This window comes from Rhinopithecus roxellana, chromosome 4, assembly GCF_007565055.1.
Source record: "Rhinopithecus roxellana isolate Shanxi Qingling chromosome 4, ASM756505v1, whole genome shotgun sequence".
NCBI lineage: Eukaryota > Metazoa > Chordata > Mammalia > Primates > Cercopithecidae > Rhinopithecus > Rhinopithecus roxellana.
The window spans coordinates 130,501,577-130,516,613 of NC_044552.1; the positions used below are offsets into that span (position 1 = coordinate 130,501,577).

At 43.7% G+C, this 15,037-nt stretch overlaps 1 protein-coding gene across 1 annotated transcript in view; it reads left to right on the plus strand.

Moving 5' to 3' along the window:
* The first annotated feature begins 3,227 nt into the window (after positions 1–3,227).
* ARFGEF3 (ARFGEF family member 3) overlaps positions 3,228–15,037 on the plus strand; it is a 193,345-nt gene continuing 181,535 nt past the window's right edge. The window contains 2 exon segments of the mRNA XM_010379500.2: positions 3,228–3,485; positions 11,721–11,772. Coding sequence (XP_010377802.1) covers positions 3,401–3,485; positions 11,721–11,772 — 137 coding nt within the window. The 5' untranslated portion in view covers positions 3,228–3,400.

Consider the following 15,037-nt stretch of genomic DNA (forward strand, 5'->3'; position numbering starts at 1 on the left):
TTACAATTTGCTTACTTAAGTATATAGTAAAAGCCACTTATTTTTTTCTTTTTTCTTTTCTTTTCTTTTTCTTTTTTTTTTTTTTTTCTTTTTTTTTGAGATAACGTCTTGCTCTGTCACCCAGGCTGGAGTGCAGTGGCGTGATCTCAGCTCACTGCAACCTCCGCCTCACGGTTCCAGCGCTTCTTGCGCCTCAGCCTCTCGAGTAGCTGGGATTACAGGCATGTGCCACTACATCCAGCTAATTTTTGTATTTTTACTGTAGGCGGGGGTTTTCACCGTGTTGTTCAGGCTGGTCTTGAACTCCTGACCTCAGGAGATCCACCTGCCTTGGTATCTCAAAGTGCTGGAATTACAGGTGTGAGCCACTGTCCCCGACACCACTTTTTATATCATTCAATATTTCTCTCCTATTCTTTTTAAATTAGAAACAATTTTTTTTCTTTTAGTAGAGATGAGGTCTTGCCATGTTGCTCAGGCTCCTCTTGAACTCCTCAGCTCAACCAGTCTGTCTGCCTCAGCCTCCAAAAGTGCTGGGATTATAGGCATAAGCCAACATGCCTAGTCCCCCACATTATTCTTAAAGACTATATAATATGATGCTTTATGAATATATCATGGGTTATTTATCTATATCCTTGTTGCATATTTAGTTTTCTCTTTTTTTAGAATTGAAAGACACACTGAAATCCTTGTAGAACGATCCTTATCCATTTCCATAATCACTTCCTTAGGATGAATTCCCAAAAGTGGAATTGTTAGTCAAAGCTATACCTATGCTACATACATATCCAGGCTCCCTCCCTCCAGGAATGTACTACCAGGTTACACTGTGACCAGCACCCAAGACATGAGAGGACCTTGTTGCTCAGCTCCTTCAATAACATTTAAAAAATCTCTTAGTCAATTTGATTAATAGAAAATAGCATCTTATTTAAAAGTTTGTGCTCTTTATTAGGCACTAGAACATTTTTCATAAGTTTATGGGGTTATATGTATTCCCTCCTCTGTACACTGACTTTATATTTATTGGCTTTTTTAAAAAAGAAGGAGCATTTGTTTTTTAATTCTTTGTTAAAGCTTTTATTTTTAACAAAGCTATTCAAACTTTATATATCTGACATTATTATAAATATTTTCCTAGTTTGTAGCTTAAGCAAAATTGTTTTTAATTATAAAATAGTAAACACTTTAAAATAGACTAAAAAATATAAATCCACATATAATTAAGAGTTAGAGTTATCGTCTTTTCTTCCTTCAATCCACCCCTCAGAGTGTCATTTGCTTTTTAATTTTGTATGGAACTTTTGACATAAAGGTCTTCAATATTCAGATAGTCAAATCTATTGACCTTTTTTCCTTCAGTTTCTGCCTTAGTTTGTTAGAAATAATCTTAATGTATTAAGATAAGTATATTCAGTTATACTTTCTTCTAAACTTTTCATCATTTAATTCTTAAATTTAATTCTTTAATACATTTGTAATTTATTTTGCTACATGATATAAAGTTGTGATCTATATATTTTTCCAAATAGTTAACAATTTTCTTTAACCCAAGTACGTTATCTGCTGCAGTGTTTTGACTTTTTTTTTTTTTAACCTTTCTGTAAATGATGGCTTCTTTGGGCGTGAGGGTAGTGGTAGAAAGATCCTTGGGGCTGGGACTTTGTAGGTTTTGCCTCCTCAGTACCAAGTGCGCCGAAGGAGAAGTCTAACATCCCCATGTGCTGGACACCCTCCGATGGCACTCCCTCCCCTGGCTGACTCCCCACACCTCGGATCTCGGACTGCTCCTCTCAGCCTCCTCCCTGGGCCATTGCTACTGTACCCATCATTTGAGAATTAGGGGGGTCCTCACTCCCTCTCTTGTATAACCTTTGTCAAACTCGAGGCATCAACAACTCCCTATATTTACCACCCTTCAAATACTGGCATCCCTCCCAGAGCCCTATCCTGAGTTCCTGTCCAAAACAACAACAACAACAACAACAACAACAAAAACACCTACAAGTATCTCATTATCATTTCAATCTGAACGTATTCAAAACTGAACTCATATATCCCCCCAGTCCAAAACCCCCCCTTTTTTTTTTCTCCCCTGGCCCAGTGCATCAGTTGGTAGGTGCAGAGGACACCTGTGCCAAAACCCTTTTTATCTCCTCTTCTTTAACTTAGAGAATAGGGCCACCATCCTCCCAATTTCCTAAACAAGAAACCTGGAAGCCATCCCATATACGCCGTCTCTCCCCTATTCTGTCATTAAATCCTATTGCTTCTACCCTTCAATATCTCTTGACATACTTTCCTTTATTCCCCTCCTACCCATCCTTGGCCTACTTGGTTTCTAGATTCCTGCAGAACCTTTGTTCTCCCAGCTGCCAGTGTGCCTCTCTGCAGTCCATCATCCTCACTTCCACCACAGAACATTTTCAAAGAAAAAGGAAACACGGAGTGCCCTGTCACATTGCCTTCCCCACCGCCCGCGTGAGACTCCTGGGGCTCCCCGTTTTCATCCCAATGAGAGGCCCTCTGCTGTGGCTGCCCTTGTGCACACCATTTTTCTGAGGGCAACAATTCAGCACAAGAGAGGACGGGAAGAGGAGGGGAGAGAGGTTTTTGAAAGCGGCTTTGGATTCAGGACGTGTTTGGAGACCCATTCTTGGTCTGGGAAGTAACTCAGCCTCTCTGGGCCTGGTTTCCTGGGGCGCATCAAGTTCTACCCCAGTCCCACCTCAGCCCACCGCCCCGCCGCGTGTTGAAAGCTTGACTGGAGGTTCCCTGCAGGCAGGGGCACAGTGTATGCAACGCTGCACAGGGAGTGGCCAAAAAAAGCTATTTGTGACTGAACGCAAGAATTTTCTGGTTAGCAGACGACGGGATGCAGCGGGCGCGGCGCCTGCACCACGCTGGGGGTCCGGGTGTCAGGGCTGGGCTGCTCCGACTCCGCCCGCGGCCACCGTCGGCGCAGGGGGTGCGAGGACCGCGGGGAGGCCCCTCCCCGCCTGCTTCCCGCCGCCCGCTGCTGAGCAGGCGCTCCCTCCTGGCGGCTGGCGAGCCAGCTCCGGACATCCGTCCCCACCTTTCCGCGAAGCACGGCGCCCGCGGGGCCTGCCTCGGCGGTCAGGTCAGCGGCCTCCAGCCTCACTCTCCAGCCCCAGCCCGCAGCCGCGGCCGAGCGGAGCGCACCTGACCCAGGCGGGCGGGGCGGCGGGCGGGGCGCGGGGCTGACGTGGCCCGCGGCATGGAGCGGGCGTGATTCATCAGCAGCCGTGCCGGGGAGGCATGGGGGCGCGCGCGGCGGCCTCCTAGGCGCCCAGGGCCAGGCAGCGGCGGCGTCCCCGGCCCGGCTCGCCCGCGCTTCTCTCCCTGTGGGCGGCGGCCCGGCGCCTGGAAGGTCAAGATGGAAGAGATCCTGAGGAAGCTGCAGAAGGAGGCGTCCGGGAGCAAGTACAAAGCCATCAAGGAGAGCTGCACCTGGGCCCTGGGTAAGCGCCCGGTACCTGTTCGCCGCGGAGGGAGGGCCGCGCGGCCGGGGCTGAACCCGCGCCTCCGCTCGTGGGGCTTTCGCGGAGCGTCGGTCATGGGTGCCGTTCGCGCGATTGCGAGAGCCGCCTCGGGAAATTGATGTGGGATTTGAGAGTCTTGGCTCGGGCGTGGACATCAGCCGCCTCCCCTCCGGTCTCTTTCACTCTCCAAAACCTTCCCCGGGAACCGCTGTCCTCCCCTCCTGGCGGCCCCCTTCTCCCGGTCCCGGCGCTGGGGACGATGCTTCCCCATCGCCGAGTTAGGCAGGACCCGCCCGGAGCCGGTGCGAAACCTGGGGCCTGATAGCGAAGCGCCTCTAGGGAAGAGGGAAGTTAAACCAACAACCCCGATGTCGAATCCTTGGCGAGTGGAACCAGGAAGGAAAGGCTTATTTAGTTTGGTGTTCCTGATAGAGGTCAGCTTGCTAAGTGTTAGCTTTCATGGTTATTGCACTTGAAAAACAACATGCGGGCGGGGATCATGTTACCTCTGCAATTCTGTTGTGGTCTGCCCTTCAGACAGGTGGGATTTTAGGTTTATGAGCTGTGCTAGCATTGAAATAAGTTCCAGGGAGCAAATTTGTGTTTCTCTTCAGACTCAGGTTGCAGAACTCAGCAGCGGAAAAAAACGGAAAGACATTTCAATTAGGCTGGGTTTGGGCAATCAAAATGGTCAGAATGGTAATGCATATAGTTCAGAAGCATACTTCGGGTGGTGGTGCTGCTTTTTAGAAAGGAAAGGCCAAGAAGAAGCCAGCGCAGCTAGCTCTGCGGGTTCCTCGCTTTGCCTTGCCGGAGCCTGATGTGATGTCTCAGTTGCCACTCAATTGAAAAATGAAGTTGACTCCCTTTCCCTTGCAACCAAGAACCATCGCTGTCTGTCATGATACTGTGTGTGCGTTGATGCAGCCTGAGATAGAGAAGAGCCTTTAGCAGGCTTTCCACTAAATGTAAAATTTTGAGTGGTTTAGGTGACTCTTAATATGTAGATGGTCTTAATTCACATGTTTGGGTGTGTGTACAGACAATTATAGCAGCATCTTTTTTTTTTAACCTGTGCCTATCGTCACAAAATTGTCTAGAATATTGCCTAGGAAGTTTGTCTTGTAGGTAGAACCAGCACTTGACCATTTTAGCTTACTGTTAGAGAAAAATGGACCAGAAATCTGAGAGAGCAGCAAGGCTCTTAAAGCCACAGTACTATTTTTGCGTTGCCATTGTCATTCAGCAGAGTGGTTCAAAGCTAGATTCCAAAATGCCTCTAATGAAGGGTCACAGATGGCTGGGTAACATGATAAAGCAGGGCCCAATTGTGCTTTAAACATGCCATTCCTAGCATTCGTTATTATTTTGCTGCAAATTAGGCAGAGTTAGATAAACAGGGAGGAGGAGATTAATCTAGTATTTTAATAAGTTTGAATACTGACATCAACGTCTTATTAAGTTAAACCACAACGTTGCTGAGTTTAGGTCCTTTAAAGCCATTGGGGAGGCTGAGCATTGAGGCAGGTAGATTATTCGAGTCAAGTCTGAAAAAAACCAGCCTGAGTGGATGTGCTTCCTTTCCCAGTGATTGTTCTGTAATTAGCAAGACAAGACAGAAGTGCATGAAATAGTTAAATAATAGTGCAGGGCATTCATTGTGCAGTTGGATTGACCAAACCAGCAAAACAAGTCAAAGAAGGGAGGATAAATATGGGGCCCATGGATTGGGGGAGAATTGGTGTGAGCTGGTGGAGCTTTTGAAGCAGATTTCACTTGAAGAATGGGGAAGCTATGACTTCCTTCTTTCCTTTGCTTCTTTATTTAGCAAACATTTATTAAGACCTCCCTGGTACTGAGCAGTGGGATATATGGATGAATAAAATGTCCCCTATAAGGAATTTGTTAGAAGAGCATGCTGGAGACATGAACAAAGGCATAGAGACAGGTTTTCCTGTTGTCTTTCCCACTCCAGTCCATTTCCACTGCCCATCACTGTTTAGAATACAAAACACCTGTCACTCTTCAACCCCCATAATTTATTTCTAGATTAATGTGTAAATTCCTCAGAATGCTCTTCAGAATCTAGCCCCAGCCTCTGTTCTTGTCACTCCCCAACCAAGATTCAACCATCTAGTGGCAGTCAGCTGCAGCACTTTGTTGAACATGCTGTGTGGCACACTTCTCTCTTTGCCTTTGCTCATGCTAGTCCTTCTGTCGGGATTCCCTTTTCAGAATGTGCAAGGTCCAACTTGTTTAGGAAACATTCTCTGAGCTCCTCAATAGGATCAGTTGCTTGTCTGGCTTCAGATCCTTGCCTTCATGACTCTCTTAGGGTACCTACTATTTTGGATAGTAGTTGATTGTGTGCACAGGTAGGCTCTTATGGGCAGTATAATTGACAAATATGTTGGGTGCAAGAGACAAAAAAACTAGTTTAAACTGACTTACACAAAACAGGATTTATTTACTCCTTTAACTAAAATACCCCTTGCAAGAATAGCTGTGATTTAGGAATTAGACACTGTTTCAGGGATCTTGTCCTGCTCTTTGTGGGTCCTGCTCTTTGTGGGTTGACTGACATGCTCTGCATGGGTCTCCACGGTTTTGGGCTCATGAATCAACACACTTAGACCATTTCATGAAAAGAGGCAACAATAAACTTAGACCATCCCAGGAAAACAGGGCTCATCCTCCACTTAGACCATCATTAAAGGGAAGTTATCTCTCACTTAGACCCTCATGAGAGAGAGGGGTCATTCTCCACTGAGACCCTTGTGGAGAGAGGGGTCATCCCCCACTTAGACCCTCATAGGAGCAAGGGGCCATCCCCTACTTAGACCATTGTGGGAGAGAGGGGTCATCCTCACTTAGACCCTCATGGGAGAGAGGAAGCATCCCCCTCTGGGACCCTCATAGGAGAGAGAAGTCATTCTCCTCTGAGACCCTCATGGGAAAGAGATCATCCTTTACTTAGACCCTCATGGGAGAGAGGGGTCATCCCCCACTGAGACTGAGACCCTCATGGGAGAGAGGTGTTATTCCCCCACTGAGACCCTCGTGGGAGAGAGGGGTCATCTCCCTCTGAGACCCTCATGGGAGAGGGATTGTCCCTTACTTAGACCCTCAGGAGAGAGGGGGTCATTCCCCACTGAGACACTCATGAGAGAGAGGGGTCATCCCTCACTGAGACTGAGACCCCCATGGGAGAGAGGGGTCATCTCACTCTGAGACCCTCAAGGGAGAGAGGCATCATTCCTCACTGAGGCCATTTTGAGATAGATGATCGTCACCATATTTAGATCATATCAAGAGAGTAGACTTTTCCAGTCACTCCTGCTCGATCCTTGGTTTCCCTTGTTCTCTTTGTCCTGATGGTTCATGTGAGTATCCTTGAACCAGTCCTCTAGTCAAAGAATGGAAGGGAATAACTTCTTTAGGCCTAGGCTACAAGTTCCACTGAAATTCAGAGCTGGGGAAAATGGTTTCCTGGAAGTATAATTAGGATGCTTCTTCAGAAGCCAGGGGAACGGACACTGGTCAATCAAAACAATACGTGTCAACAGTGTAGTGAGCTCTTTAGTACAGGGACTGCCGTTTATGCTTCTTTGGTTGCTTCTGCACCTATAGTGGAAGGCAGACATTCAATAAGTAAATCAATACTTTAACTGCTTGCTTGAGTTTTAAATAATATTCATCTTTTTCTATTTATAAGAGTTATATATGTTCACTTTAGAATGTTGCAAATAATGGAACCACATAAAGAAAAAATTAAAATAATCTGCAGTCTCCCTATCCAGAGATAACACTGTTGACATTTTGGAGTCTTTCCCTTTGCAAAAGGTCATAGCACATATGGCATATTGTCGTGTGTTTTTTAACTTTAACATCTTCTTCTACTTTGTCTACTTTGTCATGATACTTCTCTGAAAATCAGTGTTAATGGCTGTAGAATAACTAACAAGGCATATGTATGTATCTTCTCTTTAGTTAGTGTTACCTGGTTGGTTGTTTTTGTTGGTGAGGAATGGCCTGGCCAGGGAGTAGAAAGGAATGAATTGGATAGAGGGTTGGCTTGGGGAAAGGCAGAAAGAACTTCCGGAACTGGCAGTCCTGGGGGCTTGTGAGCTAGGCTGTGATGGGATGAAATAGAATTGCAGAACAGGAAAGTTGGAAGCAACCAAGTCCTACTTTTAGTATTTTATGTCTATCAGGGACCTTATGCAGAATAGATGTGGAAAATGGAGTAGCGAGGAAAGAAACTAGAGGCACGAAGGCCAAGTAGGAGAAGAGGGTACATCTATCCAACCAGCAGCCTTCCCTCTATCTACCCACCTGCTTTTTCTTCCAGGCACAGGTTATTACTTCACAGCCAAACTCCCTAAAAAGTGTAGAAATTGTATGTGTGTTCTCATCTTCTACTCCGTCTTCATGTTGCTGTCATATGCCTTTCACCTCCATTATCCCACCAACTCACAGTTACTGAGGAACAGTAACATACAGCCGTCCAGCTGGCAGACCATTCTCACTCCCATCTCACAGGTCCTCCTGGTGACACTAGACACACCTGGGCACCTGCTTTACCTTGACTTCTATGACCACACCCTACCAGCTCTATCTTGGTTCTTGAGCCACTCTGTCTCCTTTGACAGCTCCAGATTCTCTCCCCAGCTGTAAATATTTGAGTTTCTCAAGGGATAACTTTGAGCCCTCATCTCTTACTCCCAGCTCTTCTGGAGTTGAACACACACACATACCCCTGGCTTCAGCTCCATTTCTGTGAATGTGATGCCCACGTTTATATCACTAGTCGACACCAGTGCTCTGAAACCCACACCCTGCAACATAGCTACCTACTGAACATCTCCACCTGAATGGCTCACAGGCACTCAGCTCAACAAGGCTCAAAGTGACCTTGTGCTCTTCCCCACCTCTACCTCACTGCCAAATCTCACTCACCTCTGGTGTTTCTAAATGATCAGTTGATGTCATCACCTGTCCAGTTGCATTAACCTGAAATCTAGAGTCATCCTTGATACATTTCTGTAATTTGCCATTTTACCTAGTCCGTCGCCCAAGCTCTACTCATTTTTACCTCCTAAGTATATGTTAAGGCTATCTACTTCTTTCTACCTCTGTTGCCAGCTCTCCAGAATAAGCTGCCTTCTGTTTTGATCTGGACTTCTGCAACAGCCTCCTAACTGCTTCTTCCTTGTCTGCTCAAGTTCTTTTTCCCAAGTAGTGTCACCTTGGAAAACCCCAATCTTTTCATGACATGCCATGTTAAAACACTGAATAGCATCCCATTAGGATAAAAACAAAAGTCCCTAGTGTGTTCTGTCCACCCCTACATGGCCTGGCTCCTACCTGCCCCACAACCTTGTCCTATACTACCCTCATGAGAGAGAGGAGCATCCCACATGGAGACTCTCATGAGAGAGAGGGGTCATCCCCCTCTGAGACCTTTATGGGAGAGAAGGGTCATTCCCCACTGAAACCCTCATGACAAAGAGGGGTCCTTGCTCTCTGAATTTCAGCCACACTGATCTTCTTTCAGTTACTCAGCTACCCTGTGCTCCCTCTTACTTCATTAATTCAGCAAATATTTGGTGAGTACCTACTACGTGCCTGGTACTGTTCCAAGTGTTAGGGATAACATGGTGAGCAAAACAGGCAAAAAGATCCAAGAGTTTACAGACTCTTGGAGAGATGACAGCCAATAATCAAGATAAATAAATAAAATATACATGACAGCAAAGAGAGTGATAAGAGCTAAGAAAGGGAAAACATAAAATGGTGAAGAAGATAGGAGGTGCTTGGAGTAAAGGGGGAATTGCCATTTAAATAGGGTATTCACGGAAAACCTTACTAAAAGGGAGGCTCCTAGTTGGGAAAACATCTATCTGGTGGCTTCAGGGAAGAGCAAGGAGTCAGGGGGCTGGAGCAAGGGGAGAGAAGTAGGAAGTGAGGACCAGATCATGAAAGTCCTTGTTGGGCTCTCTAAGGATGAGATGGGGAGTCATTTGGGGTGGAGGAAATGCTGTCATTTGGGTCCTGACAGAGTCTCTCAGGCTGCTGTGTTAAGCAGAGACTGCAGCTTCAGGGGCAAGCCCAAAAGCTGAAAGCTCAGGACAGAGGCTGGTATAGTCATCCAGGTGATAGAAGGTGGCAGCTAGGACTGAAGTGGCAGGACAGAGTCAGGGAAGATGTTGGGATTCTCCAAGCATTTCAAACTTATTATTCACTCCGCTTGGAGTGACCCTCCTTATCTACTTTAAGTAAATCATTTATGGTCTCATTACCCCCAGCAGGAAGCCCTGACCTCGCAGTCCAAAGTAGGACCTGCTTTTCTACTTTTGCCTGATTCCCTGTCTTTTCCTTCCTGGCATCTATCATGCTTTGAAATGAGAATGTGCACTCCATGAATTCACGTATCATGTCTGTTCTCACCACTGGGTCCCTAGCCCAGGACCTGGTCCAGTATTTAGGGAGAGAATCAAAGAAGGGAGACAGGAATTGGCACTGGCAACTAAGAACCGTGTCAGGCCCTTTATGATCATGATCCTGTCAGTTCCTCACAAGCATCCCAGGAGGAAGGTGTCATTGTCTTCTTTCTAAAGATGAGGGAACTGAAACTTACAGAGGATAAGTGACCTGCCCCGATCCCACGGCGTCACAAGCTGGAGCGGAGCTGGACTGGAACCTGGTTAACTTTGCTTTCGTTCTTGATGCTTCCATGGTGCCCTCTCCCCAGCTACCATTCTGTCATGGGTGCTTACCGCAAAGCTGCAGGCCATTTTCTCCTTGACCTTGACCTTGGATGCTCTTCGCCTTGGGTTCCACACTTATCCCATGTGCCTGGGAGTCTCACTGCACTTAGAGGTGTAGTTTCACAGTCGCTGCTGTGTGACTGCCTTTTTTCTTTTCCTTTTCTTCTAGCTTGCTCTTAGCCTTATAGAGCTGGGCACTGTTACCCAGCCTTAGTTGACTATATATCCCTCTGTCCTGTGGGAAAACCATGCTGATCTGGTTGTTCACTGTCACTGCCTCTCCTTGGGCAGCAGCATCGGCTTGTCCTGAGTGCCAGTCCCTGCTGTGCTAAGTGGTGGGGTGCGCTGGCCTGTGTGGCCTTTGAAGCAGCCTGTGGCTGCTTCCTGTACCTGCATCTCAGGGCTTCCCTTTCTTGTCATCCTGTCTTATCTTAGGTATTGACTTCAGTCCTATTTTCCTCCATTGGCCTTGTCTTCATGATACCAAGAACCCTGCTGAACTCATCTTTCTGTTCTGCTGATTGTCTTTCTGAAATCCACTCTTTTGCTCCACTGGCCACATCAAGCCCAGATCCTATCAGGCCTGTCCTTAGCCTTGAGTCTCTGATATATATATTTCATGTTTGTTATTCTCTCTGATCTCTGAGCAAGGTGGGAAGAGACGTTTCTCCTTCCCCAGTGAAAATAATTCAGATAGACAGGGCTTGCTGACTCTTAGGAGTGAAGAAAGGGGTTAACACAATTTGAGCTACAAGACTGGAGACAAGTTGGAAGGATTGAAATAGTACAGTTTTTTGGGGAAGAGACTGGTGAGCTTTTCATTATCTCTAAAATTGGAGGCATCAATAGTGTGAAAAATCCACAAACAGTGGTAAAGTGTTGAACATCCAGGTTGGATTAACGAGATTTGGATGTGAGCCTTCCAATCGATATCCTAACTATACTGTAATTAAAAAAAAAAATTTAATCTAACATGTCACAAATGTGTGTGAGAATAATGAGATGTTGTGTAAGTGCTTTGTGAATTTGAAAGTCTTTCACAAGTATGAATTATTGTGTAAGGATATTGAAACAGTATTTCCAAGGACACAGCTCTTCTTTCTCTATTTTTATTACAAGAATATAGTATCTTAGTCAGTTGTAACTAGATTCAGTGGTTCAGATTAGGAATTTAACTATTTGTTCTTTATCTGTATAGGGAAATGTGCCCTAATTTTTAACTTTTCCCTCCCCAGTAGTTTGCAAGGTCCAGGGAAATCTCTGGGACTCTCAAGGGAAAAGGATTTTAAAATATGAAAGATGTGCATGCAGATAATTGAGAATTGACTAGTTTATAATTAGAGGAATTCCTGGGGAAAAGAGAAACTAACAGAGAAATTCATGTACAGTGTATATTCTCAGTGTTTAAATATTTATTTTTAACTTTGTAATTTTTCTTTTGCAGAAACTCTGGGTGGTTTGGATACCATTGTCAAGATCCCTCCACATGTACTGAGGTAGGACATGGACATTGTATAATATCACAGAAGTCAATATTGCCCATTGAAGGCCCAGATAACCACATTGATTTACAGTGTGTCTTAGTTTGTTTTGTGCTGCTATAATGGAATACTACAGACTGGGTGATTTATAACAAACAGAAGTTTATTGGTTCATGGTTCTGGAGGCTGAGAAGTCCAAGATCAAGGGGCCACATCTAGCGAGGGCCTTCTTGCTGCATCATCCGAAAGGTAGAAGGACAAAAAGAGGGTGGAACAGAGAAGAGAGAAGGGGACTGAATGCACCCTTTTCTAACAAAGCCCCACTCCTGTCATAACCGCATTCATCCATTCATGGGGCAGAGCCCTCATGGCCAGATCACCTCTCATTAGGCCTGACGTCCCAATACTGTTGCATTGGGGATTACGTTTCCAACACTTACTTTTGGTGGGGACACATTCAAACCATAGCATAGCATTTTACTTGCTGACTAAAGGCTTTCTTGCACCCATGAGCTGGGATATTTCATGAGGTTAGCATGATATGAACCTAATTGCATTCGCTTCACCTGTCTGTGGAGGGAATGAAATCAGTGACCTAAAGGAACCAGTCATGGAAGTCCATGGTAAAAGGATCAAGTTGGTCAAGGAGAGACATGATCAAAACGTATGTGAAGGAGTAGGAAGAAAATTGTACTCCCTCTGATGGGGATGCACCCCTATACCAGGTAGTGTGGATTTAAGCTCTGTTTGGCAACCCTGGATGAACATCATCTTACCGGTTGTGAAGTCCACAGCCAGATGCAGCAGCCCAGAGATAGGGAGCCTGTTTCCCCACCTTGTTCACCTCCCCCTGTGCCTTCCCCCAACCCTCACTGGGGGAGAAATGCCTGCCCTCTGTAGAAAAATTGGAAAGAACAATAGAATAAAAAAGAAAGTTGTTCATAACTTTATCACCTAAGGATGATCACTGAAAAGTTTAATAGATTTTCTTAAATGTCTTTTTCTATATGCATATATTTTTATAAATTAATATAAAATTTTATTCACGACTTTGTTGCCTGCTTGGTTTTTTTTACTCAATACCATATAGAATATTTTCTAATGCCAGTATATGTTCTTCAAATTAAAATGTTACATATACTTCCATTATATGGCTGTAGCATAATTCATTTAGCAGTTTTCCTGTTGTTTAATAACATTTGGGCTGTTTCCAGGGTTTTCTTTGAGATTATAAAATATATTGGACCATAACCCTTTGTTGAGTGTGGTTTCTATGTTCTCAGCATACGGTGATTAGATATTTTCTCTCTTTTTAAGTAGATTGAACAAAATTTATATTTCTATCTTTTTAAAAAATTCATTACTTTTCCTGTAGTAGCTGCATAAACCTGTAGGTTTACATGTTGTAAGGGAATCTATGTGTTAAACTAAGTACATTTTTGTGTGTACAAAGCTTATACATGAACAGAATGTTTGGCAACAACATGTTTGTCTAGTGGAGAGGTGGTACAGCTGGAGTGTCCAGAGCATAGGAGGATGTGAGGACTTTCTATGAGCTGTGAAGGCATGGATAGTTTAAAGAAGGCAATTTCCTGGCTCCGAACTTCTCTAAGTTCCGTTTCTTAAAACTGATTTGCTTCAAAACTGACGTTGCCACGTCTCCTTTTCCACCTCACCTTTTACGGTCACTCTGCTCTTGCTTGACAGAGAAAACCACACCTGTTACCCACCTGTGTCTTACAGTAGTGTGTCGCCCTGGGGTACAGAGATCTTGTCCCACCCACAAAGAACTATGAAAATACTGGTGTCCATACAGGTAAAGGGAGTGATTATAACGACCAAGAAACACATCATTTTTCAAGTTAGGTAGTTTTAACTTCTTGACTTTCAGCAATATTGAAGGAACTATAAGATGATAGATGAAAAGATTTTTTTTGATGATGTCTCCTTCATTCCCTTATTATTTATGTAAACAAGGTTTCTTACTACTTACAACTATAAAGGTAAAGAACTGATACGGAATTTGTGCTAAATTCTACCTTATTGTATAGCAATAAAAAATACTTCTCCATAGGCATATGAACTAGCTGGGGGAAATATAAACAAACTCCATTTCTTTAGAAATTTATTTTTAATAAAAGTATATTTTCCATGCTAACCATATTGACATTTGATAAATAATTATTAATGTTCTTTGGACCAATTTTGTGCATTAGTAATGATTGCTTATAATTGAACATTTTAAAGCCTTATGGTTACAGGAAATATTTTAAAAATTACTTTATACATACTTTTTCTTAAGAGAGAAGTATAGTATGGAGATTAATAAAAGGCTTTCTAGCATTAAAATATATTGGAGAAAATTATTTGGGGAAAATGGAATGGAAATATAATAAATTCAAGGAGAAAAATAACAATACAGCATTTTTTACTGTTAAAGAAGAGTTTGTTCACCTTTTTTGATGGATGAAGATGTTTTTCAAATTGCTGTCATATTCACGAGATAAATTTCGAGAGTGATATGTTTTAATTGAAAATTTTAATAATTCCAGTATTCCAGAATTACAGCCTTCACAATTAAAATTATGATGAAAAAATTTGAATGCTAACTTAAAACACGTGAAAAACAGAATCTTAACCTTTTCTTAGTGACTGTTTGTAAAAGAGTTTGATAAACTCTGCTCTAAAGGTGGTTTCCTCATCCAAAGTGTTGTTTAACCTAGCAGTGAGGTTTTCTGTGGTTCTGGGTTTGTGATAAAAGGTCGGTCTTCAGTGTGAGGAGCAACAGAAGAGGTTTCTGCTCCACTGGCTGGGAATGTTTAATTGTTGGGCACATACATATATTTAGAATTGTTATAGTCTCTTGCTTAATTGATCCCTTTATCATTATATAATGACCTTCTTTGTCTAGTGTTCATGTGTATGTGTGTGGCCAGAAGAGCTGGAGAGAATATGGTTTCAATGTGTCCAAGGACATATTTTTGGTTCTCCTTTTACTTATTTGGCTTTATTTTATTCAATGATCTTTTGCTTTACCCCAGAGCCAGCTACTTATCTTGTGCACCTACAGGAGCTGTTGACAAAATTGGTGGGAGGGGTGTCAGATGAGAGACTATGGATGAATATATGCATATGTACATTTCTTTACATATTTTCACCATTATTAGAAATTCAACTCAGAGTATTTCCCCTAATGATGAAGATTATCCTAATGTACAAAGATACATCATCTTACTATTCAAAAGAATGGACATTATTATGTTTAGATGCACAATGAGAT